Below are 20,088 nucleotides of genomic sequence, written 5' to 3' on the forward strand. Positions count from 1 at the left end.
GTAGAGGCGGCCCTGGGGCTCGGCAGAACCGGCCGGGCTGCGCGGGGGCCAGCACAGCTGCTCGGGGGCGTGGCCGGGGCGTGGCCGCGCAGGCCCAGCGTTGGGGGGCGGGACTTGACGGCCGGGCGGGGTTCGGGGGGTCGGAGTCCGCTCCAGTCCCCGCCGCCACGGTCCTGGTGAGCGAGTCCGGCCATGGAGCAGCCGCGGAAGGCGGTGGTGGTGACCGGTAGGTGCGGCCGGGCCGGGGGCGGCGGGTCAGGTGCTCGCTGTAGCCTCAGCGTTGCAGTTGTCGCCGCCGGCGACAGCACCGTTTGGTCCCGGCGATCTGAAAAGTCTGGGGTCCGGCGGCTGGGAGTTAGGGGTGCCCGGGGACAGGGGTGCAGACAGGTCCCCTCGCGCGCTGCAGCCCTTCCACGCCCCTCCGGAGATCCGGCCTGTTCGCACCCGCTGCCCCCCTGGGACAAAGGCGGGTTTACGGCCAGGAAAAGTCCGGGTGACACACGATCCGCCCAGCCTCCGCTCCTGGCAAGCCTGCATTGTTGGGGGGCCTGCAGCCCACTTTGGGGCAGGTTTGGGGCCTGCGTCAACCTGACCCCAGAGTGACCCAGGGACTCCTGAGCCCAGCTCCTAGTGTCAGTAACACCCCCGGAAGCCAACTGTTCTTATTTCCTGAGACTGAGCCTGGGGCCCGCTTGGTGGAGTCAACTCCACCAGGCCTTGGAGGACGGAGGGCACTCCTCCGTAACCTCTGCCTGGAGAGTCCAGGGGGAGCGAGCCAGGAAAACTCCTACAGGTGTTTTGTAACAGGAAGGTTGGGGCTGTAATTCCTCGGAACTGGAGAAAGCTGCTCCCTGCCGAGGGCCAGGTGTGAGTGACTGTGTCCCTGGCCCCCTGCAGCGTTGGTGGCATTCTGTTGCTCTGCCCCATGGACCTGGAGCTTTAACTCTGTGACCCAGGCTGGCTACAAATTCAGGGTAATTGTTCAGCATCAACTTTCCAAGTGCCACCATATGCCACCATGACAAGGTGCCCACTACCTGCTGTCCGAAGGTGTGGTGGCCCTCTCTTAACGCGGGCAGCAGATGGGACCTTTTCATCTGAGTTGCTCTAACCCAGGTTCTTAGGAGTGTGTGTGTGTGTGTGTGTGTGTGTGTGTGTGTGTGTGTGTGTGTGTGTGTCCACGTGTCCACGCATGCGCTTTCACAGAGGCCAGAGGTCAGCCTTGGGTGTCACCTATCAGGCTCCATCTGCCTCAGTTCCAAGAGAGTTTTTTTCTCATTTGGGACGCATTCAGGCAGTCTTTCTCGGCCTGCGGGTCCTGACCCCTTTGTGAGTAGCTAAGGCCATGGGGAAACACAGATATCTGTTATCTGTAACAGTTACAAAATTACAGTTATGAAGTGGAAAAAATAAAGGGTGGCAGCACTGGGAAGGCTGAGACTCACTTGGCCTGCCAGCTGGACTAGATTTGCGGGTCCACCGCACCCTGGGATCGGCCTGTGTGCCACCACACTGTCCTTGTGTACGGGGCTGGAGGTCTCAACATTGTACTCACTGAGGCATTTTTCTGGCTCTATTTATTTATTTTGAAGAAGCTCCCAGCTCCTGGCTCTGGGTACTGTGGAAAACACACCTGCAGTCCCATCATCCATTGTGAGGAGCCAAGTGGGCTGTTTTTGGTTTTTCTTTTTTCCTTTTGGTTTTTTTGAGACAGGGTTTCTCTGGATAGCCCAGGCTATCCTGTAAACCAGGCTGGCCTCTCAGAGATCCGCCTGCCTCTGCCTCCTGAGTGCTGGGATTAAAGGCGTGCGCCACTGCAACCAGCTGAGCTGGCCTCCCTCTCTAGCCACTGAGTTGCCAAAAATAAAAAATAAAAAAAATAAAAATAAAAAATAAATTAAAAACCGAGGAGACAAAAAAGGAAAACCAGCTGGGCACAGTGGCGCATGCCTGTAATCCCAGCACTCGGGAGGCAGAGGCAGGGGTTCTCTGTGAGTTCGAGGCCAGCCTGGTCTACAGAGTGAGTCCAGGACAGCCAGGGCTACAGAGAGAAACCTTGTCTCGAAAAAAGAAATTAAAAATAAGAGAGAGAGAGAGAGTGAGAGAGAGCGCAGCTCATCTAAGTAGGGTTTGAATCTTACTTAGCCTCTTCACTCTTTGCTGTGTGGCCTGATCAAGGTAGCTTGCTCTCTCTGCTCAGTCCTTGCCCGTGACAGTTAGGCCCTGAAGCCTTGTCTTCAGAGGGGACGAAGCCAAATGCCACAATGCCTCAGGGAGCCTAACCTGGATCAGAAATGGGGCCTGAAGGTTGAACTGACCAGAAGTAGCCAGCTGTCCAGGTAGCCCTGTCTGGGAGGGAGCTAACCATCAAGTAGTGGCAACACTGGGAGACAGCCCGAGCCAGATAGTGATAAAAGCAACTAACTGTGGGGTGAGTCTTGGCTGAAGCACAAAGCAGTGAAGACGGAGAGGCTCCTGTCTCTGGGGGTGCTCCCGGGTGTGAGGTCCTAAGGGGGACAAGCAAGCCAGGCATGGTGGCCTGTGCCCGTCATCCCAGCACTCCACGAGTGCAGGCCATGGCCCGTAGTGGGGCAATCCGGGAAGGGCTGGGTGAGAAACTCGGATGGGGTCTGTCAGGGACAAGATTCTGGAACTCTGCGGTGGGAAGAGAGAGTAACATCTCTTTCCCTGTTTCAGGGTTTGGCCCTTTTGGGGAGCATACTGTGAATGCCAGCTGGATCGCTGTCCAGGTAACTCTGATCTGGGGGGGTGGCCCAGCCCGGAGCTGGGTGTCTTTCCATGTGTTTGCAAACAAACATCTCAGATGTAAATTCATCCTTCGCTGCTTTAAAAACAAACAAACAAACAACTTACTTTTAAGCCAAGATGTCAACTTGGCTGACTTTAAACTCCTGATCCTCCTGCCTCAGCCCTGAGTGCTGGAACCACATCTCGCTTTACCATTGGCCTGCTGTTGTGGGACACACCTTGAATCCCAGCACTCCGGAGGCACAGGAAGTCAGATCTGTGTGTCCAAGGCCAGAGTGCTCTACAGAGAGAGAGGTCCAGGACAGCCAGGGCTACACACTGAGACCCTTGGCTAAAACCCATCTTGAGGAAGGTGGAGTGTGTCCGAGCCAGCGCTGCTGCGGAGCCTGAAGGGCAGCAACCCTCAGCTTCAGCCTCTGCACTGGGAGCCTCAGGCGGTGTCCCTTCCCAGAGTCCCATCCTAGGAGTGACTCCAGTAACTTGTGTTTCCTGGCCAGATGGGACATTCAGACAGACAGGCTAGGGAACAATTGAGGGGCGAGAGAGACAGACGTTTGCTTCTTCGATAAATCAGCTGGCAGAGCTGGCAGCCGGGCCTGGATTAATTTTAGCCCATTAGCTGTGTGATTTAAGGGTCCCCTCTCTTCACCTCAGACTCCCGCGTCCCCCCCTCCCCGCACTGCAGACCTCAGAAGTCTCAGCCGCTTCACCACCGCCGCCCTTTCCTTCCCCACCTGCGCTCTGCAGCCCGGATGGAGGACCCCAAGGTCCCCGGGACCTTGCAGATGGGAGTGTGGCCGGGGGCCCCTGCTTGCACACCAGCTCCCTGGAGCCCCAGACAAAAAGAACCAGTGTGTCTCTGAAGACTTGTGTGTCTGGCTTTGTGAGAGTTACAGACAGGAGGCTTCACGGGCTCAGTGGACACAAAGCCAGCGTCTGGATTCCTGGGCCCCAGACACCACCGTCTGCATGTAAATAGGCAGGAAAATCAATTAAACAATCTCTGGGAATTCTCTTGGAGCTTTGGGGCTCCGAGGGGAAACTCTGCGATGTGCGGAGATCCAGGCTGCTTGCTCCTCAACTTATCCCAGAAAAAAAATGTTTTTTTAAAAAAATTATTTATGCATTTGTTTATAGTGTGTGTGGAACGTCACACATGTGGAGGGCAGGGGGCAGCTTGCTGGACCAGTTTCCTTCCTCCCACCACATGCGTCCCCAGGCCAGATCCTGGGTTGTCAGGCTGGGCTGTCTCCTCAGACCTTACTGTCTTTTTTTTTGTTTTTAAGTTTTGAGACAGGTCTCATCCTGGCTGACCTCCTGCCTCAGCCTCCCCAGCTCAGGGATGTCAGGTGGGCACCATCGGACCGCCTTCTTTTGGTTGATTGGTTAATTGATTAATTTTCAGACAAAGCCTCACTCTGTAGTCTTGGCTAGCCTCAAACTGAAGGTGATTCTCCTGCCTCAGTTTCCCAAGTGTAGGGATCACAGAGGGTGCCCTCGCTCCCAACTTTTCTTTATTTTCTGGGGTGAAAGGCTGCTTCCCAGGAGGCTTTGGGCAGGCTGCTCTGGCTTCTTGTCTCTGCACAGTCTGTCCCCGAGTGGGCTACAGACCTGGTGACAACCTCGGATAATTACTGCCCCCATGACTCTAGACAGACCTGCTAAGGGTCTCAGCAAACAAAGAGGGGCTTTGTGGAGAGTCAAGGAAATCAGTCAGATGCAGTCCTGCCTGCTTTTGTGACAGACTGTTCAGGTAGATGCCCCGGAACAATGACACAGCTGCACCCCCTGCCTGGCACTTCGAAGGGTGCTGGGCACTGAGCCAGGATGCACAGAGTCGGGTTTGGGGTTCACGGCCCCCTTCTCCCTGGACAGCTGGAACCATGTGACCAGGAGCAAAAGGCAGAGCCAGATAAAGGGTGACATCACCTTGTAGGCTCAATTTTCTTTCTTTCTTCTTTTTTTTTCTTTTTCTTTTTCTTGTCTCTTTGGTTTTTTGAGACAGGGTTTTTCTATATCAGTCTGGGCTGTCCTGGACTCGCTTTATAGACCAGGCTGGCCTCGAACTCACAGCGATCCTCCTGCCTCTGCCTCCCAATTGCTGAGATTAAAGGCATGCGCCACCACGCCCAGCTAGGCTCAATTTTCTTTCTTTCTTTTCTTTTCTTTTTTTTTTTTTTTTTTGAGACAGGGTTTCTCTGTGTAGCCTTGGCTGTCCTGGACTCGCTTTGTAGACCAGGCTGGCCTCTAACTCACAGTGATCCAACTGCCTCTGCCTCCCGAGTGCTGGGATTAAAGACGTGCGCCACCACGCCCGGCTGGCTCAATTTTCTTAACAAATATATTTTATTACAAACTTATTAACCGAGAGTATCTCACTTATAACTTGACTAATCTAAACAATAGGAAAAGGAGATTAAAGAATACAATAATAAAACCGTAAGGATATCAGCTCTGAGGAACGATTCTCCTTGCTTAATCAGCAGGATTTCTTCTGCTGGAACCTGGAGTAACCAGAACCTGGAGCCTCTGCAGGAGCCAGAGCCCCAAAGCCTTCCCTCGAGCAGTTCTCTCTAGGAGCGTCTCGAAGTGGAGCAATGAACAGCCTAAACTATCCCAAGTCTCCAAAGGCCCCGCCTCCTGGTTTTGGCTCACATTTATACCTCCTCTCAGAATTTGTTCAAGCATGTTTTTCAGCTGATTAACAACCAATCTCCCCCACACGGTGGTTCGACTTCTAAGGAGATAAACATCACCTGCTCTCTCACTAGTCTTTTTCTCATCCCCCACTTATGACCTAAACAAAAAACATGTTTATCTCTCCTCTGCCACCTGCATTTCTGTCCCCATAACACTGTCCTTCTCAGGCACAGAGTCCCCACAGAAAGGGCTGAGTCTGCTGGAGGCTCAGGGCCCCAGGTTCCAGGCTGCTCATCCCGACCATCCCTGAGTGCTGCCCCCGGAGGGCGAGCTCCTACCGCCCAGGCAAACCTGGGTGTCTCCTGTCCGCTTTTTGAGACATGGTTTCTCTGTGTAGACCAGGTTGATCTTGAACTCAGAGATTCTTTCTGCCCGTCTCCTGTGTGCTAGGATTAAATGTGTGCACCACCGCGCCCGGCATTTTGTGTTTTGAGGCAGGGTCTCAAGTAGCCCAGGCTAGCCTCAAACTCACTGTCACCTTTGTTAATATCCTGTCATGTGTCTGTCCGTCCATCTTGCTTTGGGCTACCGTTGGGAACAGTGTGGATCCTGTGGGGAAACTGCACGAGGAGCCTCTGTAGGCTGGGCAGCCGTTCACAGCAGGGTTAACAGGCTTCCGAGGACCCCGGTGCCATCACATTTGTTCTCGGGGAGCTGAGATAACCAGGGTGTGGTGGCACACTGCTGCTGTCTCAGCACAAGGTGGCAGAGGCAGGAGGATTAGGAGGCCTAGGTGGCATAGGACATAGTCACTCGGTAGCCCAGGATGGACCACACCCTGTTTCCCTGTCTCAGGCACCAGTGCAGGCATGGCGGGTGTGTGCAGAGACGGCTTCAAAACCCAGTCCCCAGTGTTTGTCACCCGCGGTGGCTTGATGTGTGTGCCGATGGGTGGGGTGGCCTTGTCCTCTCCTGAGAGCACACTTTGAAGAGTTGTGACGTTGGTGAACCATGGTGGCTTCTCCTCCTGGTGCCTGGGCCCTGGAAGCCCCTCCTGCTTCTCCTAAACACATATCTACAACCCGACTCAATCACTGCCCACAGACTGGGCACGGCCAGGCCTCATGGGCAAACCCTGAGAACGGGTCTGGGGCGAGAGGCTGCAGTGTGGTGTGTTGGGTGTGTTACTTTAGTCATTGTTCATTAGTTTGTTTGCTGCTTTTTTAGAGATGGTCCCTCTGTGTAACCCTGGGTGTCCTGGAACTCACTCTGTAGCTCAGTCTGGCCCTCCACCTCACTCACTATATAGCCCAGGCTGACCCTGAACTCCTGACCCTCCCGCCTTCACCTCCGCATCCCTGTGGGTGACGGAATGTTATGCCAGGCCTGTCCTTTTGTTTTATTTTGATTTTTAAAATTAGATTTATTCTAAGTATGCATTGTGAACGACTGCTGGGGGGCAGCATGTGTACGTGAGGGCAGAGCCCGGGGCTCCCTTGGAGCTGGAGTTACAGGGGATGGGAGCCAGCTGCCACGGCTGTGAGGCGCTGAACCCAGGCCCTCTGGGAGAGTTGCAAGGGTGTCTTGCCCTCTGAGCTGTCTGCTCGGCCCTCATTTTGATTTTTGAGGCAAGTCCAGGTTTTCCTGGAACTCAGAGCAATCTCCTTGCCTCAGTCTCTTGAATGCCAGAGACACCACCTGCTCTGCCGGGTGTGTGTGTGTGTGTGTGTGTGTGTGTGTGTGTGTGTGTGTGTGTGTGTTTGCTTGCTTTCCTACTTTGAAACCAGTGATGTTGGAAAGCCCATCAAATGCAGTTGCCATGGTGACAGCTTGCCCTTCGCCCCTTCCCTGCTCACCCAGCAGGTGGCGAACTTTCCCTGCCCCAGCATAGTCCGGAAGAAACTAGTCTTGTTGGTTTTCAGTTCCTTCAGGTGTTTTGTTTGAGTTTATCATGTTTGTTTTTTGAGTCAGGGTCTTCCTGAACTCTCCCTGCCTCCACCTCTCAAGTGTTTGGGGTAACAAGCATGCACCACCACACCTGGTTTATGTGGTGCTGGGGATGGAACCTAGGGCTTCCCTGCATGCTAGGCAAGCACTCTTGCCACTGAGCTACGAGCCCTCTACCCACTGAGCCACAAGCACTCTACTCACTGAGCCACAAGCACTCTACCCACTGAGCTACAAGCACTCTACCAGCTGAGCTTCAGCCCCAAACTTCTTTTGGTTTTGTTTCTTATTTGTATGAGACAGGGTCTCAGACACTATGTAACCCAGGCTAGAATCCAATTTGTAGAGGAGGAGGCTGGCCTTAATGTAGGAGTAATCCTCCTGCCTCAGTTTCTCAAGTGTTGAGGCACCTCAGGAATAGGACAGTGATACCAGGCTTAACCTGCTGACCTACTGTGTTACCGCTGCAGAAATGGATGAATAGGGGTCCTCCCGGGCCAGCGGGTGCTTCCGGGTCTCTGAAGACCCTAGGCTCCAGCAGCAAGGCATTTCCCAGCAGCCCCTGCGGTGCTCAGGCCACTGCTGGCCTCCAGTGCTCGGTCAGTACCTTTTTTTGAGGTGGGGGCCTCTCGTGTAGCCTAGGCTGCCTTTGGTTTTCTTTCTTTCTTTCTTTTTTTTATTTGGTTTTTCGAGACAGGGTCTCTCTGTGTAGCCTTGGCTGTCCTGGACTCACTCTGTAGACCAGGCTGGACTCGAACTCACAGCGATCTGCCTGCCTCTGCCTCCCTGCCTCCGGTTTTTCTATGTAGCTGAAGATGACCTCAAACTCCTGATCCTGCCGCCGTCGCCCAAGCACTGGGGTGACCAGCCTGCGTATACCCCATCTGCGGAGCTGTCTGGAGGTCTTTGCGGCCCCCCATGTTTGTTCTCACACCCCCTGTCTTCTGTCCCAGGAACTGGAGAAGCTGGGCCTCGGGGACAGCGTGGACCTGCACGTGTACGAGATCCCCGTGGAGTACCAGACCGTGCAGAGGCTCATCCCCGCGCTGTGGGAGAAGCACAGCCCCCAGGTGAGCAGGCGCAGGGCGCTTCCCGCCCCAACCAGCTTAGCCGCTGCTGTCACTGCTAGGCAGCCGGTGGCCAGCGCCGCCCATAAAAGCCAGTGTCTGACTTGGGGCGGGGGCCGAGCTCAGTCTCCCAGGGTCACCGTGGCGGGACGCAGACAGGCCGCCAGGAGAGAGAGAGACGCAGCCCGGCTTCGGCTGTGGAAGCGTCCACAGCTCTTTCTGTGTCAACAACAAACAAGACTCGCTGGGTTTTCGTTCTCTGTACGGGTGGGTGTCTGCTCCTGCTAAGCCCCGCCCCTCCTCTGTCCCCAGCTGGTGGTACATGTCGGGGTGTCAGGCATGGCCACCACAGTGACACTGGAGAAATGTGGACACAACAAAGGCTACAAAGGGCTGGATAACTGTCGCTTCTGCCCCGGCTCGCAGTGCTGTGTGGAGGACGGCCCCGAGAGCATCGACTCCATCATCGACATGGATGCTGTGTGTAAACGGGTGACCACGCTGGGGCTGGACGTGTCTGTCACCATCTCCCAGGATGCTGGCAGGTGGGCTTCGGGGCACCCCATGGGGTTCCCCCCCGCCACCCCCTCCCGTCCACCCGCAGCAGTGAGGCTCGGGGTGGAACAGCAGGTGTCCTCCTCAGTCCAGACATCCACCTGCCTCTGCCTCCTGAGTGCTGGGGTTAAAGGTGTGCGCCATCATGCCTAGCAAAAATAAGTGTTTAGAAGGCCGGCCGGTGGTGGCGCACGCCTTTAATCCCAGCACTCGGGTGGCAGAGGCAGGTGAACCTCCATGAGTTCCAGGCCAGCCTGGTCTATCTACAGAGCTAGTTTCAGGACAGCCAAGGCTACACAGAGAAACCCTGTCTCGAAAAACCAAAAAAAGAAAAAAGAAAAAGAAACAAACAAGGAAACAGAAAGCTGCCAGGGTCCTCCACATTCCTCTGACCCTTCGATTCCGCCCCCCACACCTCCCATTGCGCACCTAGCACAGGCTCTGGAAGACTCTGCAGCGAGTGGGGTGGCCTTGGCCTGAGACCGGCTCTGTGACCACAGTCTGTCCTCCCCCCCAGGTACCTCTGTGACTTCACCTATTACACCTCGCTGTACCAGGGCCGAGGCCGCTCAGCTTTTGTCCACGTGCCCCCGCTGGGCAAGCCCTACAACGCCAACCAGCTCGGCCGGGCACTGCGGGCCATCATTGAGGAGATGCTGGGCGTCCTGGAGCAGGCCGAGGGCGACATCAGCTGTTGTCATGAGCGCTGATAGCCAAGCACACCTGGGGGCCATGAGAGAGGACACAGCTGGGCTCGTGGAAGGTCCCGACTCCTACGTACATCTGCTCTCCTGCTGCTGGACCACAGGGCCGGTGGATGGAGAGCCCTCTGTCGGGGGACACAGCTGCTGTGACGGGAGGCCAGGGCCAGGGCAAGATGGCCAGAGACTGGTGCCCCACACCACCTGCCATGCCGCGATCGTGACCCTGACACACTCTGCTTTTCCAGGTCTGTGGATGTTGGAGAGTCCCCTGTGGCCGGGGTCTCACAAACTATTGTCAAGGAGTTTGGCTCTACTCCATGTCCCTAAACCCTGGACGTCCCTGGCAAAGCCACCTGGGACTTGGCTGCCTTTTCTCTCCTCTCTCTGTCTCTGTCTGTCCCCGTGTCCCCGTGTCCCCGTGTCCCCCACCTCTCCAGTCTAGATTAGGGAACAGAGTAATTTATATTTCCATTGTTAAAACTTCAGGCGGATCCAACAACTGTCTTTTCTTTCTCCCGGGGCCTCTTTTTGCCTTCTGCCCTGAAAATACCATCATACGTTGGGTCCCCATAGTGGGTCTCCTTTGCTCGGAAGAGCGGACTGCTAGGCCACCAAGGGCCTGGCCAGAGTGGCCTCTGGTGCCTGTGGGGAGCTGACCCTGCTGTGACCTTTCTTCTTTTGTTTTATTTTTATTATTTTTTATTCTTTTTTCTACTCTAAAATTTAGAATGTTTGTTGTCGGTTTTTTGGGACAGGGACTCAGGTAGCCCAGGCTGGCCATTTGAACTTATTCTGTAATCCAGGTTGGCCTTATCTGAACTCCTGATCCCTCCCTCCTCGACTTCCTAAGTGCCACCACACGTGGCCCACCTGGGACCCTCACAGTGTGAACCGTCACCTGGCATCTGTGGATTTTCTCCAATAGACAACTTCTAGTGTCCCCTTGGGGACCTGGGACCAGAAGCTGTGGTGCCCAGGCATGTCCCTGCATGTTGTGTCAGCCACAGGGACACCGTGAACTGTGTTTGGAAGTGTGCCTGGGACTCCAGCCAGCCTTTGTCTCCGGCTGACTTTGAACTTTCATGCTGGGGGAGGGGCTGTCCACTGGGGTTGGATCTGTCCAAGACAAAGTTCAGTCCCTGCCACCACAAGCCATGTACATTTTGGACGGCACCTTCTGTTTTGTGGAGGGATGCCTCACCGTCCCCAAGTGCGATTGGCTAGCTCTTGATTCTGGGGCAAGGGGGGGAGGGACTTCTCATCTCTGGGTCTTTTTGTTGTTTGTGAAACAGGTTTCATGTAGCCCAGGCTAGCCTCCAAGTCACTGTGTAGGTGAGGCTGACCTCGAACTCCTGACCCTCCTACCTCGGACTGCCCAGTGCAGGGCTGACGCCATGCCTGCCGGCCCGGCTACTTTTAAGCTCAAACGTCCCTTGCTCCTCAAGACGCCTTCTCCTTGGCATTCCTTCCAAATCTCAAGGGTGCGAGTTCCCTGGGGGGATTGCTGTCCCCGCAAACACTGTGGGTGTGGTCAGCTGTTTAAATAACCAGGGCTCTGCAGCCCCTCCCAGAGGGAGAAGCTGATCCCCACCCCCACCCCCACTTCCTGGCTGAGCACAAGCGTGGCTCTTCTGTGGATGGGGGCTCAGGAGTAACGGATCCTCCCAAGCACTGGGCCTTTGAGACATCCCGTAGACCTTTGGATCCTCCTGCATGCAGTTTCTGTTCCTGCGGCTTTGCTCGATGTTTGTGTTTTGAGGCAGGGTGTCTCTACCTGAACTCCGTAGCTCAGGCTGGCCTTCCAACTTGTGGCAACCCTCCTACCTCAGGCGTGCCCCGTGTCTAGCACGTTGTCTGAGTGCCTCTTTCAAATTCCTCAGAGCCGCTGCAGGCAGGACCCCGGAAGGGGGTAAGGGGGGTGGGCATGGGAAAACACAGCCCCCGCACCAGGAGCATTGCGCCCTTCCGTGGTCACCCTAGAGGCTGTGTGTGCGGCTTTCCATTTCCCACTGCTGAGCTGAGGGGTCCAGGACCTGGCGCTGGTCTCCAATTTATATCTTTAGGCATCCATTAAACACCCCCTTCCCTGGCCCAAGCATTTTTTATTTTTCTCCCTTGTTTCTTCATGGGGGAGGATGTCTATAGTTGCCAGGTGGCGGCCTAGGCTGGCCACATTGACCCTTGAGGACCAGGTCTGCTGCGTATCCCATTCATTCTCACTTTAGGTAAGAAGATTCGAGTGGGCGGGGCTGCGGGTGGTCCTGTGGGCGGAGCTCCGGTGGGCGGGGCCTGGGCGGGGCTCTTACTGAAGTGAAGGTAAGGAGACCGCCAGGCCGGGCCGGTGGTGATTGAAGAGAAGTAATGCTGGACAGGGTTGAAGCCAGGGACGCATGTAGCGACATAGATGGTGGTGTCTGCGATCTCGGCCAGCATGAGGAAGTGTCTGAGTTGCGCTGTCAGCTTGGTGAGGGAATGTAGCTTTCAGACCAACAGGTTGTGTCCCTGGGCCCTTCCAGTGTCCCTGAGGCTGCAGGGAGCTGAGACTGGGTCACCCACCACAATGGGGCCCAGATCTTTTGAAAAAAAATTTTTTTTTCTTTTTTCTTTTATTTTGAGGTAGGGTCTTGTGTAGCCCAGCCTGGCTTCACACTCAGGTTGTTGCCGAGGGCGACCTTAAATTTCTTCAGCCTCCCCCATCCCGAAAATGGTGAAGCTCACCTTCCACTCTGCTCATGGCTGGCATGAAAACCTTCAGGAAAGGGAGGCCGGCGGGGGGGGGGCGGACCGGGGGGAGCGATGGAAAAGCAGATTCAAGGTGCTTTTGTGTGAGAAGTTTGGGCTGGAAGCCAGGCCAGCTGCTGTGTGCACAGGCCCGCTTGTGCCCTCGCCCCGAGGGTGACCTCGCTTGTGTGCAGGGAAAGCGCCTCCTCCCTGCCCCTTCCCTCCCTCTGTCTAGACGGCGCTGACCTCCCTACCCCTCGGAGTGTCTGAGCCCAGAAGTCCCTCTGGGAACAGAAGAGACAAAGCCTTATTCACCACACACTCAGCCTTGAGAGAAAGAGCAAGGGCCCCATCGGGCTCCTGTGGGAGTGCTGCTAGCAGGCCAAATGCAGACCCAGGTCGCCCCCTGCAGCTCGCCATCTCTGCATCCACAGGCAGGGGGAGAAAAGAGGAGGGGGTCTATGTTAGGTGAAACGTGCCCCCCTCCCCAAGCATAGTGTCTGGGCTAGAGATCAGGGCACACCACGGTAGGAGGAGGAACCCAGCTCGGTGTCTGGGATTGAAAAGGCAAATCCTAAGTGGCGCTAATGGCAGTGCCTGTCCCCCAGTTAAGGAACACTGGTCACCACCTCCGTGCCAGGATCTTCAGGGTGTACAGATGGTGTCTGGCACACAATCTGGGCACTGGAGGCAGGAGAATGAGGAGTTCAAGGCCAACCTCCCGCACATAGCAAGTCAGAGGCCGGACTACAGGAGACTGCTTTTTAAAAAGACCATCAAGAAGAGAATAAGAGCCGGGCGGTGGTGGCGCACGCTTTTAATCCTAGCACTTGGGAGGCAGAGGCAGGTGGATGGCTGTGAGTTCAAGGCCAGCCTGGTCTACAAAGCAAGTTCAGGACAGCCAAGGCTACGCAGAGAAACCCTGTTTTGAAAAACAACCAGTAAGAGAGTAAGAAAGAAGGCTGGGCAGGTTGGCTTAGTGGACACTAAGTTGCCACCAAACCTAAAAGTTGGGTTTGATCCCCGAGATTCAGAAGGTGGAAGGAGAGACTGACCCACAAAGCTATCTTCTGCCCTCTAAACTTGTCACGGCGCGTGTGCACGTCACAGGCCTACAAAACGACCCCCGGCTGCTCCTGCAGAGGACTTGAGCTCCGTCCCCAGCACCCACACCAGGTGGCTCACATGTGCCATGACTCCTGCTCGAGGGGACCAAGCACCTCCTCCTGGTTTCCCCAGACATGGCGGCAGCCTCACAGAAACAGAATTAAGAGTAAAATAAATCTTGAAAAATGAGACAGGTAGAGACCCTGCATAGCTTCGTAAACACTTTCCCCTCCCCTGCTGTGGGAGGCAGGGGCATTCCTGCCTGTGGGAAGGAGCCAGGCATCAGGGTTCCCTGTCACACTGCGGCTGGCTCCGGCTTTCACACTCACAGAAAGCTGGATGTGGAGGTCGCTTTTTCCTTTTAATTTTTTTGGTTCATTCTGTAGCCCTTGAAGCCTCTTTGCCCCTCCCCCCGCCACACCCTGCCCTTTTTTAAAAAAAAAAATAGGTTTCACTAATGCTGGGTGGCACCAGGCTCTTCGCCCCCAAGGCCTGGGGTGACCCTGCCCACAGCTGCCACAGCCACACCTTAAGAAGTGCTTCCTGTTTGGCCTACCTAGGATTAGGGTTATGGCTGGTTTAGGGGACCCTCTTAGTACCTCAGGTGTTTTATTCTCTTGATGGGGGGCTGTCCGGTCCTCTGAGGCTCCTGTAGCCCAGCGTGCCTTCTCTTTGACCCCAGAGCTCCTGCCGAGCGCCCCCACTGGGTGTCTGGAACCCCCGGGAAGAGAAGGTCGGCCAGGCTGCTTTCTGGGAGACCTCGCCCTTTTAGCCCAGAAACCAATAAAGTTGTTGAAACCCGTTATTGTGTGTCCAATGTCGCCGACTGGGGACTCACTCCAGGCTCAAGGAGCTGGGGTCCTGCTATTGTGGCTTATGAGGCTGGCCTCCAACTGCCGGAGCGGAGCTGTCGTCTTGGCTCAGCCTTGGAGGGTCTGGGATCAAAGGAGCAAATCAACGCGTGTAACTTTTAGGAGCAGACTGGGATGGACGCCGCCCCCCCCCCCCCCCCCCCCGCCCCTCACGTCTCACACAGGCTCGCCTGGGGCCCGGCTTTATTCTAAGGATCTGGAAAACCTCGGAGTGGTAGCCCCGCCTCAGCCTCCCGTCTCCTATAGTCCCACCCGGGGCCCCACAGGGCCCCAATTTCCTCGGTCAGATAACAACCTTGGCGTGACAAGAAGGAAGAAATGGGATGGTGTCTTCCCAAGCGAGAGCTTGTGACCCTGACCTGGGAACACGGATTCCTGTCACGCGCTGGAACCTTTTATAGTAACAGGAAATCATAAGCTAACACTCCGTGGTGGGGACACGGGATGTGGCTGTTCTGGCGGTGGGTTTGCAGGGGGGCCTGGTGACATTTCCAGCTGTGGGAGCAGGGGACACCGGCCAAAAACTTTACGGGCCAGGGTAACACCCAGGCAGAGTTGCAGATTCCTAAAGGACACCTGTGCCCTTCCCTCCCCTATCAGAATATGAAACGGGGGACCCCAAGACGTTAGGATTTCCCCAGGAGTCTCATGCTGCAAGGAGGGGGCTGAAAGCACCGCAGCCAAAGCGGGAGCTTTACTTACCTCTGGCAAGACTCCACACAGTTCCGCATCCTGTCAGGCGAGGTGATGGACGGAGGACCGCTGCCTGTGGTCGCGCCCACTCTTTTTTGTTTTGTTTTTTTGTTTTTTGAGACAGGGTTTCTCCATGTTAGCCCTGGCTGTCTTGGACTCTCTTTGTAGACCAGGCTGGCCTCGAACTCACAGTGATCCACCTGCCTCTGCCTCCCGAGTGCTGGGATTAAAGGTGTGCCCCACCATGCCCGGCTTTCCTGTCCACTCTTGATCTGTGCTTAACCGTAAACCTAGGAGAAGGGCTTGGGGTGCTCTGGGCCTCTTTGCTCTTTTTTCCATATGGAATAAATCTTGGGAGCATGGCTGGCCTTGCTCTCCTGCCCGGTTCCCTCTGCCTGCTTAAAAACCGTTACACTGAGCTGGCGGTGGTGGCGCACGCCTTTAATCCCAGCACCTGGGAGGCGGAGGCAGGCGCATCTCTGTGAGTTTGAGGCCAGCCTGGTCTACAAAGTGAATCCAGGACAGCCAGAGCTGACAGGGAGAAACCTGGTCTTGAAAAACCACAAAACAAAACAGAGCTGGCCCCGAAGGTCTGTTCCCTTACTTGGCCACTTCCTCCTCCTGAGGCTGACTATGACTGCCAAGAACCAGCTATCAAAGTATTGAAGTCCAGTAATCAAAAGTCCCCTTTGGCTCCCTAATTAACGTGCCCAGTTAAAATTTGACACCTGGTCCTAACACGGGGTTCCCCATCTTACCTGTATAAACCGGCATTGGCCTGTGTCACCTCCTTCCCTACCCTGAGGCAGCCCTTTGTCCTATGGGATAAATCATCCCCCCTTGTCCCTGGTCTCCTGCCTTTGTCTCTTATTCCCTGCCCGTTGGGACAGACAAACCTCCTTTGTCCCAAGAACTCGATTTTGTGGGTCCTGAACCAATTCCTGTCAGTCATTCCACACGTGGGCACTGGGAACTGATCCTGGGTCCTCCACAGGAGCAGCAGTGAGCCACTGAGCCATCACTCCATCTTCTGATTATTTTTGTTGGTGTTTGTTTTGAGACCAGGGTCACATAACCCAGACTAGCCTACAAATCACTACATAGCTAAGGGTGGCCTTGAGCTCCTGATTGCTCAGCCTTCATGGTATGAGCGCTCTCTCTCTCTCTCCCTCTCTCTCTCTCTCTCTCTCTCCCTCTCTCTCTCTCTCTTTTCAAGACAGGGTCTCTCTGTGTAGCCTTGGCTGTCCTGGACTCACTTTGTAGACCAGGCTGGCCTCGAACTCACAGCCATCCCCCTGCCTCTGCCTCCCAAGTGCTGGGATTAAAGGCGTGCGCCACCACCGCCCGGCTCATGGTGTCCTCTTTACCATGAGGACACCGAGGGCAGAGAGAGCCCTGGTAGTCAAGGTGAAGATGTGAGGTGACCCAGGTAAGGGTCTGCCCAGCTGTGGGCCTCAGTTTCTCCTGGTGACTGCTGAACACACAACTGCCTGTTGAGGTTTATGTCTGAGTTTACCCAGGGCCCCGCATCCAGCAGGCACTTCATAAATGCACAGGGTGGGTACAAGAGCACAGGGGCGGGCATGGGAACCAGGGTCCAGGCAGGTGTTGGGCCCTGCTTTGCTGAGGGTTCCCGCAGGAGGCACGTGTGGACCTGCAGAGGCTCAGCTGACACTTTCCGGAGGAGTCCTGGCTGAGTCACTCCCAGCTGCCACCCCACCTCGGGGTTGGGACGAGGGGTTGGATGGGCAATGCCTGAGCTCCCTCCCTGCTGGAGAACTCAACCCCGCCCACAGGAGCAAGGCCACGGAGCAGCAGTCTTTAGGGAGTTTGTTTCAGCAAAGAGAGTAAACAGAGATGAGGTAAACAGTGTATTTCCTGAGACTAAGGAAAGACTGACCAGACGCTCAGTCACTTAAAACTTCTGAAAATGGGGGATGGACTGGTGGCTCCTGCGGTTGAGAGCACAGGCTGCTTTCCAGAGGACCTAGGTTCAATTCCCAGCACCCACGTGGCAGGTCACAACTGTCTGTAAATCCAAGATTCGACACAGACATACATGCAAGCAAAACACCAATGCAGATAAAGTAAAAACAGATAAATTATGAAAGAATGGCAGGCCGGGCGTGGTGGCGCACACCTTTAATCCCAGCACTCGGGAGGCAGAGGCAGGTGGATGGCTGTGAGTTCGAGGCCAGCCTGGTCTACAAAGTGAGTCCAGGACAGCCAAGGCTACACAGAGAAACCCTGTCTTGAAAAACCAAAAAAGAAAAAAAAGAAAAAAAAAAAAAGAAAGAAAGAATGGCTGATCTCTGTGAGTTCAAGTCCAGCCAGGGCTACCACAATGAGACACACTAACTTGCTAACTCAAACAAAACTTCTGAAAATGGGGCTGGGGGCGTGGCTCAGGGGTGGAGCTCTGCTTAGGATCCCTCCAGTGAGGGGCTGGGGACGTGCCACCGCGGCAGGCATCTGGGTCCTTGCACTCTGTCTCTCTAGCTCCAGTCCTGACGTTATTTGTGCTCGTTCTGCTGAGCAATCGGAGGTTTTTAAAATACATTCCACACAAGACGTGTGACTTATAAGTATTTTCTATTGAGGAGCCCCCGGGGTTTTCTACAGTTTGCGGATGAAGACTGAGCCCCGTCCTTTCCAGTTCTGTTGTATCTGTTTATTTTCTTGTCCAGTTGCTTAGGCATCAAGCTCCGTGTGAGGGTGACGAAGAGTCACAGCGCTTCTTCCTCCAGAGGAAACAATCCTTCAGGGGCTCTGGCTTTCATTTACGGCCTCTCAGATATTTTTTCTTCTTCTGTGGGACAGGGTCTCATGTAGCCCAAGCTGACCACAACTCACTCTGTTGCTGAGGATGACCTTGAACTCCTGACCTTCATGCATCCACCTTTCAATTGCTGGGATGACAGGTGTGGCCACCAAGACTGGTTTCTGCAGCTCTGGGGATGGACGCCAGGGCTTAATGCAGGCAAGCACTCTACCCACTGAGCCACAAGTACTGTAGCAACAGAGAAATAAGCAAGCACTTTAGTAACTCAGCTACAAGCACTGTATCAACTGAGCTACAAGCACTGTACCAATTGAGCTACAAGCACTCTACCAACTGAGTCACAAGCACCCTAACAGCTAAGTCACAAGGACTCTAACAACTGAGTCACAAGGACTTTAACAACTGAGCTATAAGCACTCTGCTTTGTGAGGTGCTGGTGAGTCAGTACCCACTATCACCAGGTGACTTAAGTGTGCTTTACACTATGAATGGGACTTTCTTCTTTTCCCAACTGAATGTACTTTTTTAAAACAGGAAACAATTTTGGATTTTACGACCTGCCTCTCTGCATCAGTTAAGGTGATCACATGCTTTCTCGCTTCGTGTTATTCGTGGCTCGTTATCGGAATTCGTTTTTCAACAATGACTCACTCTTGAATTCCTGGGGTGACCGATACTGGGTCACAGGCTAATCCAGCTGCTGAATGTGGGTGTGCTGGCGGCTGGGTTGGGGGGGTCGCTGCGGTGTGCTGGCTGCTGGGTTGGGGGGTCACTGCGGTGTGCTGGGGCTGGGTTGGGGGGTCGCTGCGGTGTGCTGGCGGCTGGGTTAGGGGGGTTGCTGCGGTGTGCTGGCTGCTGGGTTGGGGGGTCGCTGCGGTGTGCTGGGGCTGGGTTGGGGGGTCGCTGCGGTGTGCTGGCTGCTGGGTTGGGGGGTCGCTGCGGTGTGCTGGCGGCTGGGTTGGGGGGGTTGCTGCGGTGTGCTGGGGCTGGGTTGGGGGGTTGCTGCGGTGTGCTGGCGGCTGAGTTAGGGGGTCACTGCGGTGTGCTGGCGGCTGGGTTGGGGGGGTTGCTGCGGTGTGCTGGCGGCTGAGTTAGGGGGGTTTGCATTCATACGGATGGGGGTGCTGGTCCACAGCTCCATGCCACCCCGTGCCTTTTCTAGCATGAGAATAAGTGCAATCATGGCAGCCCACACCAGTGACCTCACGGGAGGCTGAGGCAGGAGGATGATTAGTTCTAAATCCGACTGGGCTACTTGGTGAAACCCTGTCTCATAGAAAACGAAATAAAGAATATGTCGGTGCTGCCTCTGGAGAGAGGGCGGAAAAAGCACGGGCATTAGTTCTTCCAAAAAAGTTTTGTAGAGTTCAACAGCAAACAGTTTCTGTTTGGGATTTTTATTTATTTGTTTGTTTGTTTGTTTGTTTTTTCAAGACAAGGTTTCTCTGTGTAGCCTTGGCTGTCCTAGATCTCCCTTTGTAGACCAGGCTGGCCTCGAACTCACAGAGATCCGCCTGCCTCTGCCTCCCAAGTGTTGGGATTAAAGGCGGGCGCCACTGCGCCAGGTCTGAGAGATTCTTGATTAGTGATTCTAGCTCTTTGTTACAGACCTCAAGACTTTAGAAAGAGACCCATTCTGTTTGTAATTCTGTGTATGTGTGAGTCCCTCCAGAGGTTGTGGGCGGGCGCTAGGTCCACTGGGGCTGGAGTTATGGCGGCCACCTGACCAGCCAGCCGATGGGGGCTGAATTTGGGTGTCTAGGGAGCTGTGAGCTCACGTAAGTGCTGCGCCATCTTTCTGGCTACAGTAAATACACTTTTTGAAATTCAACATTTTTGTTTTGTGAGACAAGTTCTCATGTAGCACAGGCTGCCCTTGAAGTTAATGTGAGCACTCTCCTGAGCTGTGAGCACTCCACTGAGCTGTGAGCACTCTCCTGAGCTGTGAGCACTCTCCTGAGCTGTGAGCACTCCACTGAGCTGTGAGCACTCCACTGAGCTGTGAGCACTCTACTGAGCTGTGAGCACTCTCCTGAGCTGTGAGCACTCTCCTGAGCTGTGAGCACTCCACTGAGCTGTGAGCACTCCACTGAGCTGTGAGCACTCTCCTGAGTTGTGAGCACTCTCCTGAGCTGTGAGCACTCTCCTGAGTTGTGAGCACTCTCCTGAGCTGTGAGCACTCTCCTGAGCTGTGAGCACTCCACTGAGCTGTGAGCACTCCACTGAGCTGT

The 20,088-nt window shown here is 55.0% G+C and overlaps 1 protein-coding gene across 4 annotated transcripts; it reads left to right on the forward strand.

Moving 5' to 3' along the window:
• Positions 1 to 104: 104 nt before the first annotated feature.
• PGPEP1 (pyroglutamyl-peptidase I) lies at positions 105 to 14,313 on the forward strand. 4 transcript variants are annotated; one of them, XM_084760110.1, is made up of 5 exons: positions 105 to 226; positions 2,698 to 2,750; positions 8,310 to 8,426; positions 8,736 to 8,968; positions 9,496 to 14,313. In XM_084760110.1, the coding sequence occupies exons 1-5, from the start codon at positions 193 to 195 to the stop codon at positions 9,686 to 9,688; spliced, it is 630 nt and encodes a 209-aa protein (XP_084616236.1). In that variant the 5' UTR covers positions 105 to 192; the 3' UTR covers positions 9,689 to 14,313. The 4 variants fall into 4 exon arrangements, with proteins under 4 accessions (XP_084616236.1, XP_084616238.1, XP_084616237.1 ...); XM_084760112.1 differs by having other exon boundaries at positions 8,850 to 8,968; XM_084760111.1 differs by lacking the exon at positions 9,496 to 14,313 and adding an exon at positions 9,206 to 9,268 and having other exon boundaries at positions 8,736 to 9,053.
• Positions 14,314 to 20,088: the final 5,775 nt, after the last annotated feature.

Source organism: Acomys minous (assembly GCF_964271855.1).
Source record: "Acomys minous genome assembly, chromosome: 15".
Classification (NCBI taxonomy): Eukaryota; Metazoa; Chordata; class Mammalia; order Rodentia; family Muridae; genus Acomys; species Acomys minous.

Excerpts from the sequence above, each read along its gene's own strand:
- PGPEP1 (XM_084760110.1), top strand. The coding sequence starts at position 193 with ATGGAGCAGCCGCGGAAGGCGGTGGTGGTGACCG. Across the intron at positions 227-2,697 it reads GAAGGCGGTGGTGGTGACCG|GGTTTGGCCCTTTTGGGGAG; the intron begins GTAGGTGCGGCC and ends TCCCTGTTTCAG. Across the intron at positions 8,427-8,735 it reads GGGAGAAGCACAGCCCCCAG|CTGGTGGTACATGTCGGGGT; the intron begins GTGAGCAGGCGC and ends CTCTGTCCCCAG.